Source organism: Nymphaea colorata, unplaced genomic scaffold (genome assembly GCF_008831285.2).
Source record: "Nymphaea colorata isolate Beijing-Zhang1983 unplaced genomic scaffold, ASM883128v2 scaffold0335, whole genome shotgun sequence".
Lineage (NCBI taxonomy): Eukaryota > Viridiplantae > Streptophyta > Magnoliopsida > Nymphaeales > Nymphaeaceae > Nymphaea > Nymphaea colorata.
In genome coordinates, this window is record NW_022204841.1 from 11,397 (window position 1) to 22,887 (window position 11,491).

Sequence of the window (11,491 nt, forward strand, 5' to 3'; positions counted from 1 at the left end):
TATCTACTGCTCCTGCAGAGCAGCAAGGCCCATGATGGAGCCGGCAAGTATCGACCACAGTTACGTCCCCACGAATCTTTTCTTCTCGAGAGCTCGTGCGGTGATCTCATCGGCGAGGGACTTGCTGGGGTATTCCCATAGGGAGTATATCTTGTAGAAGTTGGAGCAGAGGTGATCTTCGGTGCGTTCCTATATGCCTATCTCCTTCGATAAGTACGGACGAGGTTGGTGAGGTGGGGGTCGTTGACTTCTTTGCGCTTCTTGAGGCGGTCTGAGCTCTGGCCGAAGTCTCTGAGGTCGTTGAAGGTCTGCTCGCGAAGCAGGTACTCTCTTCTTGTCTTTTTGTGCGTGAGGAAGGTGAGAGAGAGCTAGGGTTGCTTGCTCTAGATGGAGTATTCCGACATTAAGTCGCCGCCCTACCGGAAGGGATTGCTGCTGCTCTGACCCATATGATTTGAAATTATTAACGATGGACTTATATGATCAATCACACCGAGAAGCCTGAGGGTGGACTGGAGAGGCGGGATGGATAGGAGAGGAAAAAGGAGGAGGTTTTGAGGTGGGCCAGAGAAGTAAAGACAAAAAAAGATAATGAGGTTGCGAATTATATTGGTTGATAGTGTTTAAGGCACAGCCATGAAACCCCACCATGTAAAGCAAAACAGCCTCGAATTCAAACCCAGCTCATCCCTCAATAACGAAGCCTACATCCTCAAGACGGAAACACTCGTCAAGACCTACCGAAAAAAGACCCATCCCAATGACTCCAACTCCCTCCTGCACCTCTACAACACGCCCTCCACGCTCAACCGATACGGTCCTAACAGGTAGGGCAAGAGGTCAGTCACCAAGATGTCCGACCATAGATCCGTGGAGAAAAAATAGCAACCCAAGTTAGTCAACGAGAAGAGCATCGAAAGATTGAAGGCCATCTATAAGCCAAACGAGAATGCAACGATGGGAGTGAAGGCCAAAATGAGCAAGATGGTGAATATCCTTTGCATTAAGCCTGAAGGTGATGGGAAGGATATCGTAAAGCAAGTCTACCAGGCGCACCAATCCTTCTAAAACTTGCTTAAGGAGTGGAAGAGAATGGAAAATTACGATGATGTTGATGAGATGATGGCAAAATTGGTGGAGAATTATACCACCATCATCGAGGAAATCGCAGTCAAGGCGTACGGGTTTGCTTCACAGTGCATCGGTAAATACGAGTCTCAGGTCTCAGATTTACAGCAAGAGAACAAGCGACTAAAATCCCTGCTTCAATTTCAATGCAATAAACACGAGGTTCAAATGATGGAAGTATAAAACCGCATCTACGAATAATTTTAAAAAAACCAATGGGGGACCTTCATCCTCAACGAGCTGTCAAGAGAAGTGATCAATTTGGATCATTTCGTACGCCACAGCGAAGTGTACACGCAAGCCAAAAAATAATATTTTCGCAATATTTCCCACCAGGGATAAAAGAAAACCAGAATCAATAAAATCCACGAGAAAATGAGGATCGAGGGGATATAGAAAGTGAAGAGCATCGTTGTGGAACCCTTGAATAGAAATTTTGGGGAATAGGATTGGCCCAAATTGAAAAATGCAAGTTAATTTTCATGATGGTTTATCTTTATCGATTTTCGAAGAGGCCTGTCCATGTTTGGAACGTTTGTAGTGTGGCTATCCGAAGCGCCGTTTCATGCAGTCACAAATTAGGCATTCATAAAAAATAAATTCTTTTCTCATTTTTTAAATTATGAAAGCCTTCAACAGAAAAGGTATATACTTTGTTCGGTCTTCTAAAGGGGTGATATTTAACGAAAATCACGATAAAAAATCACAATATTTTTTTGATTTCAGTTATTTCTAAAAAGGCCACATCCTTGGCGATTGATAATCAGATACTATCTTTTGCCCCCAATCCTAAAAAATAAAAATAGTCGCATCTCCCTTGCGATGGTATCTTCCTTGGCGGTCTCTTTTTCTTCTTTGATTTCTTTCCTTTTCTACATAACTTCCTATGCTTCTTCATTATATATAGAAATATTTCGATGGAGAGGCCGAAACGCCCATTAAGAAACAACGAACACTGCCACCAGGTGACCAACATCTTCAGGAGCACCCACCGCTGGGGACAGCTGGCCGATTTGATCCCGACCGCAGTCGCTGAGGCGGTCGCACGCGGAGGAACCACCTCATGCGAATTTGTAGTCGGCCTTCCCCCCTTCCAAATGAAGACAAACCCCCAGGAAGAACTCACCTTCGCACAAAACGCTACCAAGTACCAACTGGAGTGGTCTGAGAAAATGTCAGCGTAGGGACTGCTCTATAAGGAAACGCCCCTGCTCAAGGAAGAGGAAAGCATCAAGTAGCCCTCCATCCACTCCATGATGGCCATCGAACAGATAGAACCTCCCCGAGAACCCAAATCCAATATTTGGGACGAGCCTACTTCCTGGAGCGACTGCAGGACTTCATCATGGCGGAGCCTGCCGAGGGGAGGTACATCCCTTCAACCGAGGCCTTCTTCGAAAGATGATATATTTTCTCATGAAAATGCTAGCATAATAGCGATAAATCCTTCACATTTTATGATAGATGACCATAAGAAAAGAAAATCATGGGAAGGGAAAATGGGAGGCGGGAAATCAAGGCCTGCCCTAGTTCTCGTTGGTGTATTCCCGCTTAACCTTGTTTTTTATGACGAATTCCTTGTTTTTGGGCGGGATGTTTACGGAGTGGTTGTTGAGCTGGTTGGTGTTGTTGCTGGTGAGGACTTTGGTGGTCTGCTGGATGGGCAGGTACTTGCGGTTGGTGATGTTGCGTTTGGATGCGTTGCTGCTCTTGCTGGCCTAGTGAGTATTAGAGTTCGTGCTGGACATCACCCGCTTCTTTTCCTCCTGCTAGCGGCGCTGATCATAAAGATCGTTCAAACGTGGAGCATTACTCTTAGCCAATTTTTTCAAGTTGTCCAGCCGGTTGTTAAAAGTCCCCAAAAAGCTAATCTTCTGCTGCGTGGCCTTGTCCTTCCCCTTCGGCTTCTCCTTGTAGATCAGGTCGAACCCGCCAATCTGCTCCTCGTTTCCCTGCAGGCTATATAATATATTTTTTACAATTTTTCCATATCGATGACGGTGAGCGTATCATCCAACAGGCCCAACTTGAACTCCCTGTCCTTGGCAGTGTTGGCGGTCATCGACGGACTGCCGTTGACTTCGATCAGCCACGGATTCAGTTGGGAATCCAGAAGAATGTCGAAACCGTAGAGCTAGAAGGAGTTATTACGATCCGATGCCATAGCCTTCTGCAGTGCTTCTAGGGTTCGAATGATCACGTCCTGAACTTTCAAGAAAGAGGCATTGGTGGCCTCCTCCCCATACTTGCTCAGCAGGTACTGTTTGAGCTGGTCAACGTACCACTTCCCGCCGATGACTTCATCATAGCCCTCCGCGTGCTTCTGGATCGCCACGTTGGTGAGGTGGATTTCCGAGTTTTGGATCTTGGTGTCGTCGTACCTGCAGTGCGTGAACCTGGCGAACCCTCCGCGGTAGAAGTAGACGGTAAGGGGAGAGTAGCTGACCACCAGCGCGTACAACCTGATGTCGAACTTCTTCCCGCCGATCAGCAGGGGGTCGCAGATGTAGCGCTGTGCGATGTAGGGTTCTGCGGAGTGGTTCTACCAAGTGGCAACCTGGGTGAGCTTATTGAATAGGAAAATGCCCTTCCCCTGGGATTTGCCGGTCGGTTTCATGATCCAAATGTTTTTATTCTCTGCGGAGAGAGCGTTCTGCTGTCTCTTGAACTCATCGGCAAAGATAACGTACTAATTGGGGAGGACAAAGGTCTGCGGGTAGAAGTTATACCTACATATCCAAACCCTTACAGTGCAGCTTAGTTGGGGCGGCCTTCTCGCTATAGCATTTTCTTATGTTTTTTAAGGTTCTTGATGAGCTGGTCCTTCCTGCAGAGCTCCTGGTAGTTTCTAAAGTGGTTCACCTTTTGCTGCGGGGCAAGCCTGCGCTCGTACAGCTCGGGAATGAACTCCTTCTCGCTCCATATCACGTCCCACTATTACCCCTATACTCGCTGCCACCCTCTGCGCTCGAAGGCCTCCAGGATGCAGTTGGAGAAATTAGTACGGTATCTAATGGCTGGTCTGTATGGGTTGGGGGGTACATGAGAGCGTGATTTTCTTTTTTGATGAATTTTTTAAAGAAGTCGGTCATGTTTCTTATACTTAACGATGATGAGGGATTATATTATGTCGTCTGAATCAATAACGCACCACAGGCTGGCGCGGCTGTCGCTGGGCAGCTGCCTGCTGGGCGAGCCCGACCTCATCAGCATCCGCCAGACCAAGGTCTCCACCAATTTCTTCAAACAGGAGAAGAGGATCGAAGACGCGCAGGAAAACTATATCAATGGACTCATATTCCCCACCACCGCGCATTTCAGCTCCTTCATATCCACCAGGTACAAAGCCAAAGATCCCAACAAGTTGACCGTAAAGGCCAAGTTGTTCATGTTCGATGTAATCGTGGACCAATGCAGGCATATGGAGAGAAAGATATACAGATCGAAGTCAACATCCCCGGCAGTATGGAAGTCAAATCGTATAATTTGAAGGGGCAGGAGCTCCCTTCGATAAGTCTGACTACTAGCGAGCCTACTTCAGTTCTTTCTTGCGGTCGCTGTACCCCATGAACTATCCAAACATCATCATCTATCCCCTTTTGAATAGAATTGAACTCCTCAAATCATAGTCAAAAACTTCGTCAATTTCAGCTATAAAAAGTAACCGATTTGATATTCAGCGAGCTGAGGGAAATGGGATACGAGTTTGACGTGTATCGGAATTAGACCGCGAAGGAGTGGGCGGAAAATAGTCATAATCTCTCCATAGAGATACTGATAGACTATTGCATCGAGAATCACTTCACCAACTTGCTGAATGTAGGCTTGGAAGTATGTAGATTATTTTGGAGGAGCTGAAGAAGCATAGCTTGTCCAAGTATTACTAGACGGAAATGAGATATAAGTTGATGCAGAGAAGATACGCGGAAATCATCGTGAAAACCGCATAGAAGTTGCTGCTCCATGGGCATGCGAATAAGCTGAAGTAGCATCAAATCGAAGCATTGTTTCCTCTGAAAAAGTATCCATAAATTGCGTATATTGGCAAATCGTTGCTGTAGTCCGGAGGGACAAGCCAGCAAATATCCCGTACATCCTCATCTCCCTCGTCTAAACCGGCGAAGACGTCCGCTTCCTAAAATCCCTCAACCTGGTCAGCAACCTCCACAACCCCAACGAAAAGAAGGTGAGAGATGTCTCCCACCTCTCGTCCAACAACACCGTCTTCCAGCTGTAGTCCTACGCCAACAAGACCAAGAGCATATCCGAGTACCCCTAGTTCTGCTTCCCCTTCGACAACGACTTCTACAACCGGCTGGTCGAGTACAAGAACCACCAGGCGCTCCTCAAGAAGAACACCAGGGAGGGCTTCACCACCAGCATGCTCGACAGCATCGAAAGCTCGCTCACCAACAACCCCACCTTCTACGACGTCCTCGTCCGCTACGAGAAACAGAGGGGATGGAAAACGCTCATGAAGTATAGAACGACTCCTTCTGGCTGAGACCGATTTCCAACACGCGGAGGAAAACTTCAAGGGGAATAGTAATAAGGAATTCAACGATAATTACTCCTTCTTCGAGGAGAAGTTCGAAGAGGAAGACCCCAACGTCAGCATCACTGAGCCGATAGATATGGAGGAGGGGGAGGGCAAGAACTCGCCGTAGAAGTAGAGGGAGGAAGAGGAGGAAAAGGAGGGCGACAAGGCAGACAAGGAGTAGCGTTAATCCTTCGACGGCAATCTCAGCGAGCATGAATAGCAAAGCTAGGCCTTTTACATGCCCAAATGCAGTGCAAAGGTGAGCACCACTCGCAGGCCAGCAGCATAGAAGCGAACATAATCTAAGATCCTGTGCGGGGTCTACCTTTAGAAGCTATTCATGCTGCTCTACAACGACATCAAGTTGCAAAACTCACTGGACAGTTGGTAGTCCAAGCTGAAATAGTTCGACAATAGCAGTTTCTCAGCGAGTAAGCGATAGCTTGCAGCTATGATCTACCTCAAGAAGGGCTTCCTGCATCGCAAACTGCAGAGGAATAAGAAATGCGAAGAGGCCTTTAAAATGGCAAGGAAATTGTCCTATTCATACTCCGTCAATCTAGTAGCCATCTACCAACTGCTGATGCTCTACATCGATAACAAGTACTCGGTTATTCACATAGGAACACCAAGGGGGTTTAGTTCTACCTGATTTAACTGCTAAAACTGTTCAAGACATTGGGAATCGAGAACTACGATATCGTTCCATAGTGGGCGAAGCCTATCATCCAATACGTTCTTTCCCACTAAGGCCTCTCGATCGTAAAGTAAGTGTGATACGAGATAGAAACATCCATCCTGTCTTCAAGGCAGTGTTTGCGATCTTCCTGCGTTCGAACTACATGGAGAAGAGGTGGAGGGTCTCATCCAGAGCAAGAAGGAAAATGATTCATAATTAATAACTATGCGTTGCTATGAAATGATCAATTATCGATATATCTGCAAGAACATATTGAAGGATGCCTGCTTGGCTTTTCTTTTAAGAAAATGATCATAACATCAATCAACAAAATGTTACAATCTTTAATCAATGATAATCAGTTTTTTAGCTTCGTACGAATTTATTTCAACTATATTTTTACATTCCTTTTAAACTTTTCAATAAGCCATTTCCTCTTCTAATAAGCCTTTATTTTCTTGCTTTAATGTGTGATCATGACGATATTAATATTTCAACCCTTAATTTTACATAAAAGAATTGAATTAATATTGATGCAGGGTTTAATGGTAGACATCAACCAGGGCATCAAATCCTCAAGACTTACATCCAGAATGAAAGAGACCCCGACGAAGCAATGGTCTGTGGCTGCCGACTCCTCTCCAAAATCAAAAACTCCAATGTTTGGCATCTGTAATTTGCAACGATGAAGGAATATGTCATGATGACTCAAATTCATATCTTCAGGTATGCGCTCAAAGGCGATGGTTCATACAGCAAGGAATATATTGAAAGATATGCCATAAGAACCATTGATTATATCTTCGAAGTGGAGAATAAGGTTTTAGAAACTTATAAGTTTTAGCTGGTATGTGTATGAAGATGTAGAAATTGAAAGGCATTGATAAAGATGGCAGCTATCAACAATTTTCCTTTGGTTTTTAAGTGACCATGAGAGAAAAGTTGGGTTACCCATATAAAGTATTATCTAAACTAAGCCAAAAAATAGGAAGCAATATAGAAGGAAAAATAGGCTAAAATCCTAAAAGCAGAGAAATAGAAGAACAAAATTATCTTTGATGGATTGCTATTGAAGAAATCGAAGTATTTAAAGCAATGGAAGACGTAATATGATTTCTATTAAGTCGGTACGTCAAATGATAGGGTAATATGTCGGCACATACTAAATCCGAACCTAGCAATCGTAGAGCGTGTTCAGTATGCTCGCCATTCCCAAACATAACAGATCCCAGTAAAATCGATTCGCAATGTCTTGGAAATGAACAATGAAAAATAGGTAGAAAAATATCGGTTTCCTTTTGTAAAGTTGAAGTAATATAGTCCTTCGAAGGAAACGATAGGCATGGAACACTAAGAGTGTTTTAATTTAGATGTAAGACCAATGAGGAAAGAACAAAATGGATCAGCCATCTCAGAGAGCAAGCATCGACATAAAAAAACGGATGATGCATTGTGTGGAAGTCAAATTATCTTAAATTTTTGGTTCATAGATCATTTTGGATTGAGTTTAAAAAATATAACAACCTCTTGTTACACATTGATGACTACTATAAACTTAATTATATTTATTGTAAATGTAGGGAGCAACAACTTCCCAAATCAATGCAGTCGTGGCCGGCTACGTCCTCGAACAATTAGGCTTCCAGATCGCTTCCGAAGCCAACATCCCACAAACCCTGCTCAAGATCCAGCCCAGCGGATCCACCGCATTCCGAGACGCCGTGATGAGCGGATGCACCATGATGATCAAATTGTACCAGTTCCTGGAGGAGACTGGCCAGGCCAGCACATGGAACCTCGTCCACGTGATCCTCACCGATGGCGACGATGTCAGCTCCAAAACTACTCTCATTGAGCTGCACAAGTCATGTACGCGATTGGACAACTCTGAATGTGAATATGCTGAAGGTCATATTCATAGGGGTCGGAGTTTCCCCCAAAGCAGAACAGGAAATGCAGTTCTTAGCCAAGGCAGGCGGAGAAAATGCAGAGTATTTTCGAGTGGGAGACTCTGACATAGCTTCAGCTTTTCAGAAGATTACGATAAAGTTGGGCCTGGAAAAGAGGCAAAACATAATCGGAGTGGCGAACAGCCAGGGCGCTGCCTTTCTCGTCCACGAGTAGATCAATCCTTTCCTTGCCATCCAGCAGCAGAACTATGCAGTAATGTTCAACCTGACATCAGTGGGTCGATGAGTGGAAACAAGTGGTCCAGCGTGTGCCAAAGCGTGTTCAGGTTTACTCAATTTTTAGGTGAAAGTGATATCGTTTCTGCCATGGTCTTCAACCACGAAGTTAAATTACTATCAGCTATGGCTCCGGAATTAGAAAACCAAGACCCCCATCACCCCCCAAAGAATGAAATAAAGAAAGGGTCAGTGATTCGAGCCAAGAAAATCCTCAAAAAATCAAAATATATTGGGTGGTGGAACTTGTACAATTTATCTTATATAGACGTTACGTTAGATTGACCACATAATCCATTTTCACCCATAAAATGGTCAGTGAAACAAATCACAACGCTGACCCTACCGAAGAAATCCCAGTCAGTTCAATTTGCAATATTTCGCCATTACCCTTTCTCAGCAGTGGTCAGCATCGGTATCCCTTTGTATGAAGATTGTTATGTAGATTTTCCAAGGGAATGATAAGCATGGAACGCTCAGAGTGTTTGAGTTTAGATGCCAAACCTAAGATGATAGAGATGGGTGGATAAAAAATATAAAGCAGGTGCAAAATACAACCTTTACGTGAATAGTAACTTAAGATGATTTTAATGAAGTATATCAAAGAGTGTGATCTATTATTGTGAGGTGTTTTATCATTTATGATAGGTGATGCGTGTGTTTGAATAGAATAACAATGAGATCACATTCTCCTATCGACCCTATGCGGCGCCAAACTGCTCCTCCTCACTTCCTCACACTCGTTCTCACTGTTGATGAGCCGACTTCTCAGTGATTCGATTTCCGCAAAGAGAACAACCAGGAGTCCCAACTGCTCTTCGATCCTCTTCTGCAAGCTGACGTTGTCTGTCAAGTGAGCCGAAGTTCACTCACCTCTCCTTGCAGTCTCTTGTTTATTTATGTCAAACGGTCGATTTCTTTGGAAAGGATCAAATTCTACATATACTATTTCTTACTTTTTCATATAAATCTCCGTCGTTTTGAACTCATCTTCAGATCATAGATTTCCTGCTCTTTGGTCCTGAGGACTAAGGCCAAGGCTTCATAGTCATCTCCAATCTTGAAGAGTCTACGATAGATGGATGGGATACTTGGCTTCGTATGATTTGATATTGGCGAGAGTGACATCATATTCGCTTTTGGTGATTTGGTAATTGTGATACAGCTGTTCATAGGCAGCGTAGATAGTACTGTATTTTTGGTCCCACTACGAGATCTCTTCATCTTTGTCTGGATGTAATGTTCATTTCCTTGAGTTTGGCTGTGAGTCTGCCACCTCATCCCTCGAATAGTTGCTGCTTTATCCGATCTTCATGTTGAGCTCATGGTTGATGATCATGAGTGGTTCACCTCCTGCTTTATGTTTGTGTTCTCAATCCTCAGTTCGTTGATCTAGCGGGTGTAGACTTGCAGTTGGGACTAAAGCTCGCGATCCTGATCTTGAATTGCCTGTCGTCGGTCCTTGAATGAATTGTCCTTCATATTAGTCTATCTTGATCAATAAAGATTGCTCCTTTTCTTGAGCATCCCAACTCCTCTCCGAATCTTTTATTCTCCTCCATGCGGTAGTTCAGCTCTCCTCTAAGATGTCTCTCCAATTCTGCAAACTTAATGCCTGCTCATCCAGTTCCGCCTTCAGTTCATGGCTGACCTTGAAGAGCTCATCCTTTCAGCAACTGTATGCATGTTTATGTTCTAAAACTCCTACAGAGCTGTCTTTAGGTTTTTGATCTAAATTTAGTATCGCTATATGGTCTGAGACTAGTGAGCAGAAGTGTTTGGGATTGGCTGTTTATCTTGATTGTTAGGGTTTGGATGGTATTGTTTTTCTCGTTGATTTCTCGCTATCTCTAGCGATGATTGTCTTGAATTTTTCGATCTAGGATGCATAGAAAGTAAGTTTAGACTAATACTGTCTCATCTTGTCAAGAGTATCCTTGTCGGTTGGGCTGGCCTTCCCGCCATATTTTGGATGTATGCATCCTTTTCTCTGCATTCCCTTGCTTTGTCTTACAATTTATGGTTCAATCTTTCGATCTAAATCGATAGCAGGCTGATCTTGTCTTCATACTTATGCAGATTGGTGAGCGCATCTGGTCTCTTGCCACCACTGAGCCCAGTTGCGTCTCCATCTGCTTTACTTGTCTTTGGAGAGTGATGACTAGGTTATCTCTTTATTGCATTTTCTTCTAATAGTCTTTTATCTTCTATTCGAGGATCCTGGTTTGGGTGGTTTAGATGTGCACTATCTTTAGTTGATATCCTTCACATTCTATCTGCATGATTATACTCTTTTGTCTGTCTGTTTAGGTTCTCCTCCAGGCCCTGCAATTGTTTCTCAGTTTTATGCCTATTTTCGCTATCTAAATAGAGCCTCTTCTGCCATCTTCAGTTGATTGCGCAGTTGATCCTATGCGAATTTGCTCTTTTAGTCCTTCATGAGTTATTATATCCTTCGCTTAGTTGGTTATTTTCGTTGATAATCGTCTATCTCTGCCTCACAATCTCTTGCAGCTCCTGGCTAAACCTTTGTATCTGTGAGTTCAATCTTTAATTTTCCCGTTTATACCTATCAGCTTCCTCTTCTCTGACCTGTATGCCTCTTTCTGCGTCCTTAAGCCTACTCTACCATTCAGTGACTCTGCTCTCCCACACCTTCACCTTACTCTCAGACTCCTTTCCGATATTCTACTTCTATCTGATCACTGTTTGCAGCTGGATTATGGTGGTTTCCTTGATACGTAATTGTTCATAATATTGTTATCTCTATACTCTCATTTGGTCTCTTTCTTTCTTCAGTTGCTACTACACTGATATCCTGAGTGCAAATTCCCGTTGAACTTCCACTAGTTTCCTCTCTAGACTTTACTTTTCCTTGGTAAACTCTGTGATAAGTTTTTATTTTTGCATGATCAGCTTATCTTGCCTTTATTTCTATCCCAAGAAGTCGTTGATTCT

At 43.8% G+C, this 11,491-nt stretch overlaps 1 protein-coding gene across 1 annotated transcript; it reads right to left on the minus strand.

Moving 5' to 3' along the window:
• Positions 1–3,262: 3,262 nt before the first annotated feature.
• LOC116244825 (uncharacterized) lies at positions 3,263–4,549 on the minus strand. The gene is made up of 2 exons (XM_031616674.1): positions 4,280–4,549; positions 3,263–3,670 (listed from the first exon to the last, which is right to left on the minus strand). Exons 1-2 carry the CDS (start codon positions 4,547–4,549, stop codon positions 3,263–3,265), a joined length of 678 nt encoding a protein of 225 aa, XP_031472534.1.
• Between the last annotated feature and the right edge of the window lie 6,942 nt (positions 4,550–11,491).

Coding starts and splice junctions, on each gene's coding strand:
- LOC116244825 (XM_031616674.1), bottom strand. CDS start 4,549: ATGCCTGCATTGGTCCACGATTACATCGAACATGAACAACTTGGCCTT. Junction 3,671..4,279: donor GACAGCCGCGCCAGCCTGTG/GTGCGTTATTGA, acceptor GCCACTTGGTAG/AACCACTCCGCAGAACCCTA.